This window comes from Rhinatrema bivittatum, chromosome 4 (assembly GCF_901001135.1).
Source record: "Rhinatrema bivittatum chromosome 4, aRhiBiv1.1, whole genome shotgun sequence".
Lineage (NCBI taxonomy): Eukaryota > Metazoa > Chordata > Amphibia > Gymnophiona > Rhinatrematidae > Rhinatrema > Rhinatrema bivittatum.
This window is the reverse complement of record NC_042618.1, coordinates 380,756,500-380,776,208: the sequence shown is the minus strand read 5'-3', so window position 1 is coordinate 380,776,208 and position 19,709 is coordinate 380,756,500. Positions and strand designations below refer to the sequence as shown.

Below are 19,709 nucleotides of genomic sequence, written 5' to 3'. Positions count from 1 at the left end.
ATATTAAAATCTCCTATAAAAAGGACTTTTGAATATTTAAAGTGAATAGAAATCAAACACTCAGCCAATAGATTAATCTGAGTAATTGTATAGCCAGGGGGCAATATAGAACACCAGTAGTCCATTTATACAGTGGTATCGCTACTGGGGTGCTAGGGGTGGCATGTGCCTCCTCCCCTTTGTCACCTCAGTTTTCGGTGGCCAGCAGGAGAGTGGCAGGAGGATTACATCACCAGCTGCTGACTACCGTACTCTGTAATTCCATAAGGAGACTGGCATGGTGAATCTGCTCAAAATTTGTGATGATATTTCCTGGCTGCTGATCTTGGACATTGCAGGATCTGCCAACAAAAAGCTTCTGACTGCCAGTAATATATCTCCTTTGGGAGAAGAAGAGGCATATATGTTCTTATAAAATTGTGTAGTCCTTTACATTGGGGATGCAACATTTAAATTTGCTCTTTGAACTTATTTAACTTTAGAGATTATTCATGTCAGCCCAATAAAACATGGTGCTTTCAGCAAGCATATGGAACCAATGCCAAAGAAGGTAAATGAGAAACAGGAGATCGACAGAGGGACTTTTATTTTCATTTTTTTAACTATATTTATTTTATTTTTAATGAGTAGATTTTAGTTGTTTTTATTTTTATTTATTTATTTTATTTATTTAGCATTTTTTATATACCGAGGTATAGCAGAGTTGCCTTCACTCCGGTTTACATACAGAAACAACATGTTACATAGAACGATGTATGAAGATTACAATTTAAAATTAACGATGATAAATACAACAGGAGAATGTATAACAAGATAACATAGGATAGAACCCTGAATAGATGTACATATATCTCATGAAGCATTGAAGGGCATCTGTGTCATTGTAACAGGGAGAATGAAAAAATGGCAGAATATATAAAAGAATTTTAGAGTCATTGAGTGCTATCTTTAAAGGATTGGCTGAGAAGCCAGGGTTTTAAGTCTTTTTTGAAGGATTTTAAGTTATCTTGATTGGTGAGGCAATGAGGAAGCGAGTTCCAGAGCTTAGGGCCGATGATGGAAAAGGCTCTGTTTCTGGTGGAGGATAATTTAGCCTGTGGAAGAGAGGGAATCACTAGATTAATTTTGCTGGCGGTTCGTGTAGTACGTTGGGAGCAATGGATGTGAATGATGTCATCAAAGGCGGAATAGTCGGCATTGTATATTGCTTTGTGGAGTATGGTGAGGACTTTGAATTCTGCTCTTTTTTCAATAGGGAGCCACTGTAATTGGTTGAGAACAGGTGTAATGTGATCAGCTTTTCTTGTACCTGTTAGAACTCTGGCTGCAGCATTCTGAAGGAGCTGCAAGGGTCTCAAGGAAGATTTTGGAAGGCCGATCAATAGGGAGTTGCAGTAATCCAAACCTGAAAAAATGAGGGCTTGAAGGACAGTTTTGAAATCATGGGGGTGGAGTAGGGGTTTTAGATGTTTAATTATTTGAAGTTTGTGAAAGCCTTCCTTTATTTTTGTGGAGATGTGTTTTTTATAGATTAGGTCAGTGTCTAACCAAACACCCAGGTCTTTAACGCTCTCTTTGAGAAGGACGAATTTTATTGTATTTTATTGAATTTTATTGAATTTTATTGTATTTATTCTGTTTCTAACTTTTGTATAATGATTTTTACTATGTAAACCGTAAAGATAGAATCTTGTGTTCTGTGTAACGGTATATAAAAATTGCATAAATAAATAAAATAAAACATGGGAATGGGATCACTTGGTACAGTTTCTCCATCAACATTTTCTTTAAGATGCACACTCCTCATGTGCATCAATAAACGGGCAAATTTTACAGCCCACATAGTTGCACACTGCGCAGGTTGTTTTTTAATGCATGTGCTTTACCAAATATTATAAGGCAAAATATACAAATACTTTGCTTTTGACAGTTAATTTATAGTCTCTGCGATGAATCCATCTGCATGCTTTGCACTTGCTCCTTTGTGCTGGTGGCCGAGAAGGGGACAAATAGTGGCATTACTTATAAAATTGTCATTCACGTGCGATTTTTCTTCCCCCAACCTAAGCATACTCTTAGGACTGTCTCTTTAATGCAGTTAAAAGTATTTATGTTGTGAACCCTGTGAGTGCTTTTAGCCTCATTTGAAGACTGCAGTTTTCAACCAGGCCAATTTTACTCAGGAAAATTTCTTTGAAAATCAGCCTCCCTTTGTCTTAGGAATATTGGGGTAGATTTTCAAAGGGTTACGCACGTAACCCCGAAAACCTGCTCCTGCGCGTGCCTAGCCTATTTTGCAGAGGCTCGGTGGCGCGAGCATGTCCCGGGGCTTTGAAAAAGGGGTGGGAAGAGGGCGTGGGTGTGGGCGTGGCATAGGTCTGGGGGTGGTCCGGGGGCGGGACCGAGGCCTCCGGCACAGCGGCTGTGCTGGGGATGACGCGCTGGCAGCCGGCTGGTACGCGCAAGATACGCCTGCCACAGGCAGGCGTAAAAAGTGAAACAAAGTGGGGGGGGGGGATTTAGGTAGGGCTGGGGGGTGGGTTAGATAGGGGAAAGGAAGGGAAGGTGGGGGGGAGCGGGAGGGAACGGGGAAAGCCATCGGGGCTCCCCTGGGCTCGGCGCGCGCAAGGTGCACAAGTGTGCACCTCCTTGTGCGCACCGACCCCGGATTTTATAACATGCACGTGGCAGCGCGCGCATGTTATAAAATCGGGTGTACATTTGTGCTCGCCGGGTAGCTTGCACAAATGTACCCTGTGCGCGCTTCTTTAAAAATCTATCCCATTATGCATTTGTTTTTGTTTTTTTCACTGTGTTCTGGAAAACCTAGTGACACAAATTCTTATAACTGCATTCAGGGCAGTCTCTGTACAGAAAAGTGCACCAGGCACAAGGATTATTTTTAGTATCCCCTCCCCTTTCTTTTCAGGATCACATGTTTGTAGATTCTCAAACTGACTCAAAAGGGTGCTGGTCCCGCCTCACCCCTACCAAATTGGCATCCAAGGCGTTGTCCTTCTTCTCCACTCCTTGCAATGGCCCTGCATTATTATCCTGAGAGGAAAACTATGCCTCAGTTACTGTTTGCTTGCAGGGTTATTTTTCTCTAGCTTTTGCCATGTGCTGATGACTTCTGTGATAGATTGCTTTTTGACATTAGACAATTTGTAGACTCTCTTAGGTGCAAGAAAGATATATTACATATGTCAACAGCTGTACTGCCATATATAATGTCATATCTTGTAAAAACATCTGGTGTTCATAATTCTGTCCTCTAGCATCAGAAAATGAAAGGATAAGAATCTTCCAACACTGTCATGTAAAGCATGGAGACCACAATGTTGCTAGTTACTAAATGTCTGGACCGTCTTATGCCCTCAGGGTTACAGATTTTCGTGACAAGGAGTTATAACACTTTTTCTTCTCTTTTCTTTAAGTATACTAATTTGATTTGGGGGTTTTTTGGGGTTTTTTTGTATTCATGTTGGTTTTGTACAGCCTTTCTGGGTTTCTTTCCACAGTTTCCAAATCTACCTTTCTTTGAACCTCAGTAGTGTATAGGATGGTGTAACAAAAGGGAACATTTTAGGTTTTTATGTGCTTCTTCATAATGCCATCTTCCTATATTCTCATGCCTGCTTTCCTTCTGTGGAGTCACTACTGGAAGGTAAGGAACCCTTTTTAGATGAATGGCAAAGTAATTAGCAAAGAGTACTTAATATGAGAACAATGGTGCTAGCATCCTTCTTTTCATACCAAATGGGACTCTTCCTAGGCATATTTAGTTTCCAACACTTGGAAATTCAGGTTGATCATTAATATTGATCCTCCACAAAGCAATCCAATTTCTTAACTCCCTCATTTTTCCTCTTCCACATTTTTAACAGTTGCTTGACACTTTACCTACCGAATGTTGAACCCATTGAATGGCACAGTAATTGAATCACAAGCTATTGTCTGTTAGTACCTGTCTTTACTTGACTGAGGAAGACAAAGCAGCTGGATAAATAAGGATTAAATGCATGGATTTCTCTTGGTTCTTACATCATCCTGACCTACCAGAATAAAAGGCCAAGGAATGTAAAAGTAATTGTACACACTTTTCTTTGCTTGTCATGAAGAACTGGAGGACCTAATTCGATAAGTCTATGAAAGATATCATCAAAAAGTATCATCTGCCCTGTGGAATTATAATGAACAGATAGAAAGGGATTACTGCTAGGAATAAGCCAGGTACAATTACACTGTCCGGAGGATGGATAGTGTATGTTAACCTAACTACCTTAGGGGTAGATTTTAAAAGCTTGCGCGTGGGCGTACATGTGCATGCGCTACCCGGTGCGCACACATGTACGCCCAATTTTAAAACATGTGTGCGCAGGCGCGCACATGCTATAAAATCCGGGGTCAGCACACGCAAGGGGGTGCACAATTGTGCACTTGCGCACGCCGAGCTCACTCCGCGCCACGCTGCCTTCCCCCTTTTCCTCCCAGACCACTCCGAAATCGGAGTGGCCTCGGAGGGAACTTTCCTACCCCCCTACCTCCCCCGTCCTTTCCCACCTACCTTTGATAACTTCTTTTTTTTTTATCTCGAAACTTACTTCAGCCCTGGGGCTGAAGAAAGTTGCGCGCGCCGGCCGAGCAGCAAATATGACTGCTGTGCCGGGAGCCTGGCCCTGCCCCGGACCGCCCCGCCTCCCTTCCACTCCTTTTTGCAAGCCCCAGGACTTACACGCGTCCCGAGGCTTTACCCGCATCGCTGTGCCTTTTTAAAATAGGCCCGGCGCGCGTAACCCTTTTAAAATCCAGCCCTTAATGTTTTAGGATAAAACTTTGCTTCTGGAATAAATGTAGTGGTGAACCCGAAACACTGTAGTAAATTTGCATAAAGCAAATTAACAAAAATGATCTCATGCTGTTTGAAATTGTTTTAACTAAAAATGTTCATGTTATGAAACTGACAAATGCAGTATTCTCACCTTGTATGCAATGCTTGAATGTGGCTTAGTGTTAACACTCCAACAGTGCTATCAGTAAATATGAAAATGAAGGTAAAAAAAACCATGTAATTGTGTACATCTTATATGTTTTAGGAAAGAGTACACTAACTACTTACATGCTTATACCTATATTTTAAGCAGAACTGAAATAACATATTGATGGATATAAATGCTTTTCAGACTGCTGGCGCTAACCTTTAAAAAGGAGATAGAGCAGCTTTTAAACTAGAACAAAAGGGAAAGCCGACAGTCGCTCAGCAACGCATGGTTCGGAGAGAGGTATCTTCAAAGGATACTAATGATGCATTAGAATTAGGGCATCCCAATAGTGAGGTTCCAATAATTAGAAAAATAGTCCAAGTGCCTGTAACTAAAAACTCACCTGAGCTAAAAACTTCTAACTTATCCCTAACAATTAAAAAGTAGAATGAAAATACAAACCAAAAACAAACTTTGAAATGTTTGTATGCTAATGCCAGAAGTCTAAGAAGTAAGATGGGAGAATTAGAATGTATAGCAGTGAATGATGACACAGCTTAATTGGCATCTCAGAGACATGGTGGAAAGAGGATAACCAATGGGACAGTGCTATACCGGGGTACAAATTATATCGCAATGACAGAGAAGAGCACCCGGGAGGAGGTGTGGCGCTTTATGTCCGGGATGGCATAGAGTCCAACAGGATAAACATCCTGCATGAGACTAAATACAAAATTGAATCTTTATGAGTAGAAATCCCTTGTGTGTCGGGGAAGACTATAGTGATACGGCTATACTACCATCCACCTGGTCAAGATGGTGAGACGGACAGTGAAATGGTAAGAGAAATTAGGGAAGCTAACCAAATTGGTAGTGCAGTAATAATGGGAGACTTCAATTACCCCAATATTGACTGGGTAAATGTATCATCAGGACACGCTAGAGAGATAACGTTCCTAGATGGAATAAATGATAGCTTTATGGAGCAATTGGTTCAGGAACCAACGAGAGAGGGAGGGAGCAATTTTAGATCTAATTCTCAGTGGAGCACAGGACTTGGTGAGAGAGGTAACGGTAGTGGGGCCGCTTGGCAATAGTGATCATAATATGATCAAATTTGATTTAATGACTGGAAGAGGAACAGTGTGCAAATCCAAGGCTCTCGTGCTAAACTTTCAAAAGGGAAACTTTGATAAAATGAGAAAAATTATTAGAAAAAAACTGAAAGGAGCAGCTACAAAAGTAAAAAAAATGTCCAAGAGGCGTGGTCATTGTTAAAAAAATACCATTCTAGAAGCACAGTCCAGATGTATTCCACACATTAAGAAAGGTGGAAAGAAGGCAAAACGATTACCGGCATGGTTAAAAGGGGAGGTGAAAGAAGCTATTTTAGCCAAAAGATCTTCATTCAAAAATTGGAAGAAGGATCCAACAGAAGAAAATAGGACAAAGCATAAACATTGGCAAGTTAAATGTAAGACACCGATAAGACAGGCTAAGAGAGAATTTGAAAAGAAGTTGGCCGTAGAGGCAAAAATTCACGGTAAAAATTTTTTTTAAATATATCCGAAGCAGAAAGCCTGTGAGGGAGTCAGTTGGACCGTTAGATGATCGAGGGGTTAAAGGGGCACTTAGAGAAGATAAGGCCATCGTGGAAAGATTAAATGATTTCTTTGCTTCAGTGTTTACTGAAGAGGATGTTGGGGAGGTACCCGTGATGGAGAATGTTTTCATGGGTAATGATTCAGATGGACTGAATCAAATCACAGTGAGCCTAGAAGATGTAGTAGGACTGATTGACAAACTGAAGAGTAGTAAATCACCTGGACCAGATGGTATACACCCCAGAGTTCTGAAGGAACTAAAAAATTAAATTTCAGACCTATTAGTAAAAATTTGTAACCTATCATTAAAATCATCCATTGTACCTGAAGACTGGAGGATAGCAAATGTAACCCCAATATTTAAAAAGGGCTCTAGGTGCGATCCGGGAAACTACAGACTGGTTAGCCTGACTTCAGTGCCAGGAAAAATAGTGGAAAGTGTTCTAAACATCAAAATCACAGAACATATAGAAAGACATGGTTTAATGGAACAAAGTCAGCATGGCTTTACCCAGGGCAAGTCTTGCCTCACAAATCTGCTTCACTTTTTTGAAGGAGTTAATAAACATGTGGATAAAGGTGAACCGGTAGATGTAGTATACTTGGATTTTCAGAAGGCGTTTGACAAAGTTCCTCATGAGAGGCTTCTAGGAAAAGTAAAAAGTCATGGGATAGGTGGCGATGTCCTTTCGTGGATTGCAAACTGGCTAAAAGACAGGAAACAGAGAGTAGGATTAAATGGACAATTTTCTCAGTGGAAGGGAGTGGACAGTGGAGTGCCTCAGGGATCTGTATTGGGACCCTTACTTTTCAATATATTTATAAATGATCTGGAAAGAAATACGAAGAGTGAGATAATCAAATTTGCAGATGACACAAAATTGTTCAGAGTAGTTAAATCACAAGCAGATTGTGATAAATTGCAGGAAGACCTTTTGAGACTGGAAAATTGGGCATCCAAATGGCAGATGAAATTTAATGTGGATAAGTGCAAGGTGATGCATATAGGGAAAAATAACCCATGCTATAATTACACAGTGTTGGGTTCCATACTAGGTGCTACAACCCAAGAAAGATCTAGGTGTCATAGAGGATAACACATTGAAATCGTCTGTTCAGTGTGCTGCGGCAGTCAAAAAAGCAAACTGAATGTTGGGAACTATTAGAAAGGGAATGGTGAATAAAACAGAAAATGTCATAATGCCTCTGTATCACTCCATGGTGAGATAGCACCTTGAATACTGTGTACAATTCTGGTCGCCGCATCTAAAAAAAGATATAATTGCGATGGAGAAGGTACAGAGAAGGGCTACCAAATGATAAGGGGAATGGAACAGCTCCCCTATGAGGAAAGACTAAAGAGGTTAGGACTTTTCAGCTTGGAGAAGAGGCGGCTGAGGGGGGATATGATAGAGATGTTTAAAATCATGAGAGGTCTAGAACGGGTAGATGTGAATCGGTTATTTACTTTTTCAGATAGTAGAAAGACTAGGGGGCACGCCATGAAGTTAGCATGGGGCACATTTAAAACTAATCGGAGAAAGTTAATACATTAATTCATGAGCTTATGCTACGACCATTAATTTTGTTCGCTGTTACATGTATCTCCCATTCATCGCTATTTTATTTTATTTATTTTGTTATGTCTATTAACATTGTTCGATTTATTTATGACTATCTAATATTTATGTTCTAATGTTCTGATACCCTGTTCAATGTATCGCCTTAACCGCGACTGTTTTGTTTAATGTAAACCGATCTGATTTGATATTTGTATCGAGAATGTCGGTATATAAAAATTCTAAATAAATAAATAAAGTTCTTTTTTACTCAACGCACAATTAAACTCTGGAATTTGTTGCCAGAGGACATGGTTGGTGCAGTTAGTATAGCGTTGTTTAAAAAAGGATTGGATAAGTTCTTGAAGGAGAAGTCCGTTACCTGCTATTAAGTTCACTTAGGGGCGGATTTTAAAAGCCCTGCACGCGTAAATCCTTCCGAATTTACGCGCGCAGGGCCCTCACGCGCTGGCGCGCCTATTTTGCATAGGCCGCCGGTGCGCATAAAGCCCCGGGAAGCGCGTAAGTCCCGGGGCTTTCGAAAAGGGGCGGGAGGGGGCATGTCCGGGGGCGTTCCCGAAACGACCCGCCAGCAGCCCGCTGGCGCGCGCAGATTTACGTCTGCTTTTCGCAGGCGTAAATCTGCCAACAATGGTAAGGGGGGGGTTTAGATAGGGCCAGGGGGGTGGGTTAGGTAGGGGAAGGTGGGGGGAAGGTGAAGGAAAGTTCCCTCCGAGGCCGCTCCGAAATCGGAGCGGCCTCGGAGGGAATAGGAAGCGCGCGCTGGGCTCTGCGCGCGCAGGTTGCACAAATGTGCACCCCCTTGCGCGCGCCGACCTTGGATTTTATAGGCTACGCGCGTATCTTATAAAATCCAGCGTACTTTTGTTCGCGCCTGGTGCACGAACAAAAGTACGCAATCGCGCAAATATTTAAAATCTACCCCTTAGAGAATAGCCACTGCCATTAGCAATGGTAACATGGAATAGACTTAGTTTTTGTGTACTTGCCAGATTCTTATGGCCTGGATTGGCCACTGTTGGAAACAGGATGCTGGGCTTGATGGACCCTTGGTCTGACCCAGTATGGCATTTTCTTATGTTCTTATGTTCTAAAGCGTATTGGAAGGCAATTTTTAAAAAGACAGTTTACACAGGTAACACATGGGGATCAACATTTGGAGTGAACCTTCCCGAAAGCATATTTAGGTTGGGGAGGGAACTAAGCATGGATTACATTTTCAAATCCACATATGGTGGTTTCTAGGGAAAAGTACCCGCAAAAAATGAACAGGTCAAATCTCTGTAGGTACTTTTTTCCCTGGAGTGGTTTTCAAAGGAAACTGTGCATACCTGTGGACTTTGCCTCTATATGGGGAGTTTCCAGAATTGCCTCCATTATAACATAAGCATCTTTAGATGTACAAAATAACTGCTTAATAAGTCATGTCTTCTATGATTTATAGGTTGCCATGCACCAGAGGACATTTAGCACCTTCCCTAGTGTACGCCATCCCATTGCATAGCTAATCAAGGGGCCTTGCTTCTATGCTGTAAAGGGTAGAAGTTAATCTAGTGTTGGTCACCTATAAGAAAGGCCAGACAGAGAGAGAGAAAGTGTCTTATTGAGAACTTTTTTTCCTAAATGTATACAGTTTGAGTGTACTATAATGTATTATGTTTACTTAACTGTGTTTTTGCTATGATGAGGTTGAAATGATTTTCTCAATATATATTTATTTACTTACTTTTTGGCCTGGAAATTTCTTCCTAGTTTAGCTCAATCGGAAATGGCCAGTACTGGGTTATGGTGCCATGAGCCTTCTCGTCACAATTATTTGGGTTTTTTTCCTCCCCAATTTCATAGCCTATCCCGCTGTCCCCCAAGTCTATCCCAGCCAGCACAGCGACATCCCTTGGACAGTAGCCACAGGCTGTGGCTCTCTCCAAAATTTGATGTACACATAGTCCAACTCTAGTCATCAGGCTTGAAAATTGAACCCAAGTCTCTTGCATGAGAGTGTACAGTACTGCCATAGAGCTATTAGGCAGCCCAGGAAGGCTGCTTGAATGTCATACGGTCACTGTATGCATTGCTCTAAATTTGTACGCATATTGATTAGATTGTGCTTTCTGTTTTGTAATAATAATGAAGGTCAACAAGCAAGCTGTAAGCAGTTCCTTTCTATTAGGCTAACTTAATATATTTGTGACCAGTTTTTGAGAGCTAAGCTGTGCATGTTTACTATAAAATATACAGGTGTACAAAGTAACTCACACAGTAGTAAATCTCCACAGGACCAAGCCAGATATCACCAGAGTAGCCAGAATACCTTTTTTGGAGCATAAGAAAAAATGTCATGGATTGTATATTTGTAGATATTTGTCCAATTGCATAACTCGAGAATTTAGCAGAATTCAGGCCTAAATGTCTTGCAAATGAGGTAGTGCCCCAGCTAATTTGTTGTTACTCTTCTTTAAACTGAATTTGTTTTAATGCTGCTTAACAAATGCAAAATATATATATAATACTTTTCCTGAAGTGTGGTTTTTGAGCTACAGTGTGAAATCTCATTGCAAAAATCATGTCTTCCTTAGCTCTCACACTAGTACGAGTTCACAGAACATTGGACCTCCATGGGTTATATTTTACTCAAAATGGCTTATTAGAGAGAGTCCTACTCCCAGCTAAGCTGTAAAAATAAAGGCATTTTGAATTGGTTCTGTTTGCCTGGTATTACTGAATTAAATCTCTCTCCCTGGCCATGCTACTCCCTTTTTTTTTTTTTTTTTTTTGCTGCTTCCTGGGTGATTGCCATCATAATCTATTTAAAATAAACATTGTACTTTAAATAAAAGTCTTAGTCTAGGGGCTCGTACTACTTTGGGATAATAAAAATCTACAACTCAAAGAGCTGGAGACCCATCTGAACTAATTCAGAAGTACAGATAATCCTATTGTAAATAGAACCATCAAAGTGAAAACACTTCTTTAAAAGCATTTTATATATTATATAATCTGTCCACCAGCTTTCATTCTTTGACTTTGTGTCTAAGTAAGCATTATACGATGGCAATGCCAACCTTGAATTGCAGTATTGCTTAAGTAATGAAGCATCATGGGTTGCTTTCATGGATGCAACATGTAGATTTTTTATATTCTCCTGCAAGAAGACAGATTCCATGATTTTTCAGTGTGAGTTGATATATAAAAAAAATTTTACTCTAGAGTAGACAGTTGACCATTATTAATTAGTGAAGAACCAGAACCATTGACGTTGATACAAACCAGACTACATATTTTGCATTGGTATGAGTAATCTAAGTCAGACCAGAGTGATGACTCAAAATTTATCTGAAGATTTCCTTTCTGGGCTCAGGAGATGGGCAGAAGGTGAGGATGGGATTAACTCTTTAAAATGAGACATAAGAGAGGAGCTGATAAACCTAAAACACAGAATATGATAACAGATAACGACCACCAGGCACATGTAGTCTGCTCATTATCTTTTCCTGTTGCAATATGCAGAGGGCATTTGATCTCTGTCTTTACATTCATTTCCTCTCAACTAAGGATCCTCTGTGCTTATCCCATGCTGTCTTGAATTTTATTACTGTTTTTTCCTCCCATCATTGTCAGTGGGAGACTTTTCAAAGCAGAGTCTGCATTTTGCCCTGGTTGCACTTTGTGCGGGCAGCAGGAATGGTGCCCTTTGCAAAGAATCTCCAAAGATCCTAAGGGCAGAGAAGGGAGATTACCCCCCCCCCCACACACACACACACACAAAAAGCATCGCCCATCGCTCATGGCCCCTTCCTGGGTGGTGGATCTCTTCCCAGATCCTCTCCAGCCTTCTCTTCACCTCACCTGACTGATCCCAGGCCCAGTGGGGATTTTCAGGCAGCAGTGGTAGAGTTGTTGGCAGCAAAAGGAAGGAAGATCAACTCAGGGCCCATGAACCACTCTTTGCTATTGGTCTCTTTAGTGGCCCTGCCCTTGCACGGTATAAGCCCATACGGGATGAAGGGACAGGGCCACCTCAGAGACTGTAAACATGTGTCAGTTTACAAGCTCCTTGCTGATTTTCTCTGCTTCTGCCTGAAGATCTCCATGAACATTGATTTTGGCTTTCCTGGTTACACCAGCAAAGCTTGCATACCCCTAGGGCTGGCCCTAGCCAGATGCATCCACCACCCTTTCTATGAAGAAATAATTTGTTACTCGTGAATTAATTTTCTCTGAGCTTTATATCAGGACCGCTTTTTCTAGAATTTCATTTTCAGTGAAAAATGCTTGCTTGCTTGCTTGCGTAGTGCGAGGATAGTTTTGTAAAAGCTCTCCTAAATTTGAAATCAAATATACACATACGTTTCATCAGTTTTCAAAGCGAACTTAACATTTGTAAAGTCACTTTGAAAATTATCCCACCGAATCTGTCTGCACGCAATTACACCTGATAATTTGTGCTCAAAGATTTTTCAAGAAACTTTTCCTGCATACTGTGCTTTGGAAAATGCAAAAGTGTGCATTCAAATGCAAAACCCTCCCCAACTCTGGGAACCTCTGGGAATGCCTCCATTGAGTCTTGATTAATTTACATCCATTCATTTACTTGCCTATTGGGTAGGTAATTTTGTAAAAGGGCAATTCCGTGGATAAAGCACCATTTTACCTGTGGAAATACCTTTGAAAATTACCTTCTGAGGCCAATTTTCAGCCTCTTTAGAGGCCTGGGAGTAGAGGCTTACCCATCAGTTTTCAAAGGGAAGCTGCCAATGGACTTATCTCTGAAAATCTTTGCCTTTTCAGGGGCCTGCAGGTACAAACTCCCTATGGGCAGGAATGTGCGGGGAATTAAACATAAAACTTCCTGTGCGTCCCTTGACAGTCTGTTCTGGCCCTGCCCCAGGCCTGCCTGTTTTTGATATGAGGAATAAGTGTGTTATAACAGCTTTTTCATGCTGGGGAAGGAATGTACCAATTTTCAAAGGGGCCATCTCCACAGATAGTAACCCTTTGAAATGTTCCTCCTCTGTGTATATGTTTGATGTATTTCAATGTCTGTCATATTCCTGCCTCTCATTCCTCTCCTCCACATATTTAGGTACTTTTCCTAGAATTTACCTGGTGGACTCTGAACCATGTTGGTAGCCCTTCCTTCTCTAGACTTCTTTTACTACTACTTCTGCTAGTACTTCTTTTCATTGCTACAAAATTACTTGATATACACAGCTTTGACCTTACTCTGTCTATAGCTTTTTGGGACTGGACACATTAGATGGTTTTTAAGGATAATATGTACAAAGGCATTATTATTACTTTTTTTTTTTTTTTTTTTGTGATCTCTCCCTATTTGGCGACTTATGCGCGTAATTTACACCTGCTAATTATCTTGTGGAACTGATATCAGACTTATCTGCTGTCTACTATTGGTTGGCCAGGAGGTCTGGGTGAACAGGGGGGAGTTGAGAGTGAAGAACTAGGAGAGTCTCGATGACCTGGAGGAGAACTGGTGGAGGCAAACTGGTGATTTCAGTTAAGCCCATGTTTTAAAATATACTGACTCACTTGTATAAAACAGTTCTATGTCAGCAAGTCATAATTTTTTTCATACACACACATGTTAGGGGGTAGACATAACATGACTTTTTTAATCTCTGTGTGTACCTGATCATGCAGTTTATTTAAAAAAAAAAAACTGTAGTAGATTTCCATGTGGCCATGCAGGTTTTGTTTTTTTTGAAGGTTACTCTCAAAAAGGTCAATTTTAAAAGCTCTCGCGCGCCAAAGCCGGGAGATGTGTATATCTCTGGCCAGCATGTGCCGCGCGCATTTTAAAAAGGGGGAGAACCCATGTATCTCCTGGTATGTGCACAAATCAAAAACTTAATTTAAAAAAAGGGGGGGGTGGCAGGGCGTGGTGTGGGCAAAGCATGGGTGGGACATGGGTATTCCAGGAAGTTACTATGAAATATGCGCGCAAGTATTTACATGCGCGCGCCAGGGTCCCCTACCACGTAACTTTATTTCTGTTATGGACAAGCATGTAAGTATTGAAATAAAAAAAACTAGGTGAGTCAGTTTTAAGGGATGGGATTAAAGGGAGGCTTAAATGAAAGGGGGAATTAGGAAATCCGATCCGTTAACTGGGCGAGTCAGGAGCAAACAGGGAAAAGGGGTATTGCGTCGGCACATGTATCTAATAAAATCCCTCCCCCCCCCCCCCCCACTTATACGGCAGAGCCGGCATTTGCGCTCTCGTACGCGTGACTGTATAAAATTGTGCGCATGTGTAAGCACATTCAGCCTGTTTTGTATCATACTTGCTTATGCACATAAAATGGCCGTGTTTCTGGGCGTGAGCTGGCATGTATGTGTCCATGTTCACTCTCGCAGCTGTTTGAAAGTTACCCTCAGAATGGCTACAAGTAAGCACTGTATGGAGCACACTGTGGACTTTTAGCCACATTGAAGGAGGGCAGTTTTCAGGTAGCAGATTAATGCGGTAAAATACTTTTTACCCACTTAAATTGCTTGGAAAATTGACTTTCCAATTTACCCAACTATATTAAATGTCAGTCGTTTGGTTTGTTTTTTTCCCCCCCTCTGATGCTGGCAATTCACTGAAACCTGGCCATGTTGGGAATTTTTTAGATTGTATTCTTTGTTTTGATTCTTTCCAATAAATGTATTCATTTCTACTGTTAATTGGTTTCAGTTTGCTTTTACTTTATTCATATATCATATTACATTTAATTATGTTTATTACAGTTGCTTCATATATAATACAGATGTATATGCATAATTTGTATTCCCTAATTATTTTTCCCTTTTTCCCTAATCATTTTTCCCTTTTTCCCTAATTGTATTCCCTAATCATTTTTCCCTAATCATTTTTCAGTTTGCACAGGGATTAGGTGCTAATTGGTTTCAGTTTGCTTTTACTTTATTCATATATCTTATTACATTTAATTATGTTTATTACAATTGCTTCATATATAATACAGATGTATATGCATAATTTGTATTCCCTAATCATTTTTCCCTTTGCTATCACTATTTTTGTGTTGCTTTGTGTAATCCTTGTAGTTGGCTTTCACCTCTTGCATTAGCTACCCTGTTAAGCTGTTAAGTCATTTGATCATTAGCTGCTGCTGCTTTTCTCATCCTCTGCTACCCTTAGGGTGTCAAAGGCAAATACCAGAACCATTATACATTTCTACAATGTCTATTTGATGTTGGCTTAATATGTCCTTGATGCTATCTACACATGTTCTACATGATCTTCCTCTGACTTTCCATCCGTTTTGTCATTTTATGTAAGCTTTTTTTGGCAGCTTATTCCGTTAGCTAAAAATGGAATACAATAATATACATAGCATTAATTAGACTCCTAATTTTAGATTCATATCAGGTTTGTAATTTCTGCATATTCCTGACCTTATTTTTGAATTTGATTTGTAGAAGAAGAGGAAGCAGAGCTCCCAGGATCACGATAATGACGATGCAATCAGTGTCTGTAGCCTTGATACAAGTGATGTAAGTGACTCTTTTTTTTTTTTTTTTTTTTGCTTTTACTCCTTGCCAGTAGAGCTGCATGTATAGTTCCTCTTTCACTTGATCAGGGTTTTGTGTAGGATTTGCATCATTGCTGAAGGAATTATTTGTCCTTCTGTGTAGATAGAAAGAAAGGAATGTTTGTGATTTCATTGAGCTTAACAACGATCATGCACAGATTTAAGTAAGTGTTTATAAAGTAAACTCAGTATTTGAGGATAGAATAAATTGTACTTCTTACTTACATATGACTAGACGACAATACTTTTCAGTTCAGTAAATGTGAAAGAGGGACGATAAGATGGGAATAGTTTCAGGTTTCTCGTAACTCTTGAATTTGTGAGAGGTCTTCAGACCTCTTTTATGTTGGAGATTTATGCTACTTCCCGTGGCAAGTACACCATTTCCCCTGGTTTCAAACGATGTGGATTCTGAAAGGTTTCTAAAAGGTGCTACCTGATATTATACAAGTACTCATCAAAGCTTGTCATGTTTTGTGCTCACTATGCATCAAGCCTATTTTGTAATAACGTTTGACTTCTTGCTATAAATGTGTGAGAAAAGGTTTGTCATGTTCTTAATGGTAGCACTGCTAAATTTCTCCAGTTTGAAATGACACTGTAGTAACATTAATCAAGGGGTGACTAATGATGAAGTAGTGGACATGTTTGAGCTTAGTACATTCACATCACTTTGAAGACTTAAACATAGAACATGACTGACTGATCGTTGTTTATTACTGTTTATAAGATTTTATTTTTTGAGTGCAGAGCCAAAAATGGGTTAGACTCCAGTACTGCAGATAGCACTTGCTCACTGATGCTCAATATTTCAGCCTTTTCATACACAGTAAGACCAATTGGCCCATCTAGTCTTTCCAGCTATTCCTGTCCATACTGCCAAGGCTATATCCCAGCTGCCAGCCATAGAGCGTAATCACTTTTGAGATATCCCTCCTTATTCAGTTTTTATAATATCTTCCTCCTTTGTACTCTGCCATCTTGGGTAGTTGAGCATATGGGATCTCCCACTTCACACCCAGAACCCATCCCATTTCAAATAAAGACTTTGTAATTACAGTTATAGCTGCCAACGCTAACAAGAGCTATTTAGATTACTGCAAAGGCAGAAAAGAAAGTATACCACTCTCACAGTAGACCAGAACAACCAAATGGTTTATGACAAGCACAGCAAAAACTGGAAAAACAGAGAAGTGCAGATTCTGCAGCAAGAGAACTGGAGAGAGTTTTCCATCTCATGGCTGTGTGCAGCATGCTCATGTCAGGAGCCCTATTTACGGAAAGGTACAATAAGCTAGCAAGGCTTATCCACAGAGAACTGTTTAAATACTACAACATTACTAGTGCCAGAGAAAAACTTGGGATCATGACCTTAACATAATTGCAGAGAATGAAGAAGTTATGGTCTCATGGGTCATTCTCATACCAACTGATAGAGCTCAATACCAGAATACATGACAGAGTAGTAAAGGAGAAACAACAAGAACAGCTTTTCTGTTATAACTTTTCTGGTTTTGAGGGTTATGTATTATTACTTGTAAACCTTGTACATAAAGTGAATTTGATCAGAGTTAAACTACCTGACGTTTAGAAAAAAATAAAGTCTTTGTTATTTTCTCCACCTTAGCTCCTGTTTGGTGACTCTAGGTGGGGTTGGCTCTGTTTGGGATGGTCTTGAGAAGATCCAGATTTAATGTGTGGTTGTGCGCATGTGTGGTTGAGTATTTTAGATGTTTTTTGTGAATAGTTTGGGGAGTTTTACTTTTTGTTTTATACTTTTGTAATTGGTTTTTTGCTTTTAATATTGATTTAATATATATTTTGTAATTGATGCACACTGCTTTGCGTAGTTCAGTGAATTGACAAAGCAATATAAAAGTTAATAAATAAAATGCATTAAAAAATGCCTGTACCAAACAACTGTTCTGTAATATGTTTGGTGAGACAGAAAGATCATCAAGTATTAAGGGATGAAACTGGAGAACAGGAAAATGTGATAGAAAGATAGCTAAATAGTTTCAATTGTCTTTGGTGCCAGCAGTCTGATTTAAAAAGAGCTTCCAAGTTAACCTTAGTATATGGTGCCTGTATGTGTAATACTTTGCAAGCTCCAGAAGGAAGCTCTTTGGCACAATGCACTTAGGAAAAAAGAAAGCACTGACAATAAATTGTAGAGATTGAGATCGTGCCCAACATACTGTTGCTTACAAATGAGATTCAGTCTACCATGTGAAAAACAAACCAGCAGAACAACCCTATGCAGGTTCTGTTTCACAAAAGTTAGGATCGTTCTTGAAAATATTGATGCAGATGGAAACATTTTAATTTTAAATAAATTATATATCCCTTCAAATGCCTATCATTGGAAAGAGATATATGTTTTAGAACAAGCGCTGCAGTGGAATTTTAACAGACTGTAATAACCTCTGCAAACTAATAAATTATGAGAGAGAGAAATGAAAGGTTTTAAACTCTTTTGTTACTGGTGTCTGGGTGCTTCATTGAATATTCTCGACCAAGCAGGGTTGAATTAGCCATGAAACATGGGTACATCATCTGGCACTGAACGAAATGAACCCACCTCTCTTGCTCAGTAAAGTTCTACTACTAAGTAAGCATGGGAGTTCCCTTCTACGTGATGTCTCGTGAGCTCCTCCATCTTTTTTTTGTTTTTTGTTCAAGCTTCCCCATGGTCATATACCCACTCTCTATTTTATGGTACTTTTGTACTATGTGATGTAGCGCAGCTCGGCCGCAGGCAGGAGCTGACAAGCTACCATAAGAACAACGGGAATACTAGAGCCTGACAGCAGGGGGCACAGGGGAAGAGAAAAAAAACTACAAATCCCAGGTTCCCTGAAACCCCACCAGACCTGGGAGGAGAGCCTGAAGGCGAACAGGTGGCAGACATAGAGATTAATGAGGTAGACAGCGGTGAGTCCATGGAAGTGGAGGAAGAGGGCGTGCCACGGTGGTGGAGCTGGCCACAAAAGCCCGGCTCTTCAGAGTCAGAGGAGGAAGAGATGGAGGTAGGTTCAGGGGGAGAGGAATCCTCCAGCTCATATATGGAAACTGAGTAGCCTAAGAAGGGTGGAGTATAACCTTTATCTTAGGGGAAGCACGGGAGAAGGGCTCTAGAGGTGCCTGGTGTGTTTGATGTTGTAATAGCGCTGATTAGAGAACGTACAAGCTTACTCTGTAACAGCACAGCTTGTAAGAGAACCGGAGGGCTAGGTTGGGGGAGGGTCATTTGCTGCATGCCTTGATCCATTAGGTATAGACAAGGCTGGAAGGGGAGGTGGCAGACTTCCTGTAATACAACCTGCTGTTACTTTATAAACTACTTTGAAGGAACTAGCTCTCTCTCTGTGTTGTCTTTGGGGATTGGGGGGGCTGCTTACCCCCAACCCTGCATGAAAGGAACCTAGAAGCCCAGCAAAACCAGGGCCAGCGGAGGCCCCAACCTCGGGAGTTACGTGAGCCCGGCGAACTCCAGGGACCAGGGCGACTGGTGGAAGGTTGGAACCAGCGACAGAGGAGCGGCGCCCAAGGCCTCACGGACGGTGACCCTTCACAACTACTACTTCAGAATTTTTCCCTTCAATGCTCTTCAAGTTGACTTGCCTTGCTGCCTTGGCAGCCCCTCAAAAGTACTTTTCAGTGCTACCAGAATTAAAAAGAAAAATTTTCAAGAACTGTGTATGTGGCCATGAAATGTCCATCATCAAAAGCCACAATATTTGTTATACAACTCAGCCAAATGATATGTCTGTGGCTGGATGTCATAGAAGTCCCAGAAAAACCAGGCCTGGAAGATGGAGAAACTTTGCAGGTTGGTGAAAAGTTAGTCATTCCTCCTCTTGGAGCAGGGTCTATTTGGGCTCCCTCTGCTTAAAGTCAAACAGGAGTTCCTCAAGCAATGCTCCCCTATCTCTGGTACTGGTTCCTGAATTTGTCATATCTCAGGTATTGAGCAGGACACAAAAG

At 40.7% G+C, this 19,709-nt stretch overlaps 1 protein-coding gene across 2 annotated transcripts in view; it reads left to right on the top strand.

Moving 5' to 3' along the window:
* Positions 1-19,709, top strand: part of ARHGEF3 (Rho guanine nucleotide exchange factor 3) — a 444,741-nt gene that overhangs the window by 221,996 nt on the left and 203,036 nt on the right. For both annotated transcript variants that reach the window (XM_029600920.1, XM_029600921.1), the window contains one exon: positions 15,610-15,684. In XM_029600920.1, coding sequence (XP_029456780.1) covers positions 15,610-15,684 — 75 coding nt within the window. The remainder of the gene's footprint in view (positions 1-15,609; positions 15,685-19,709) is intronic.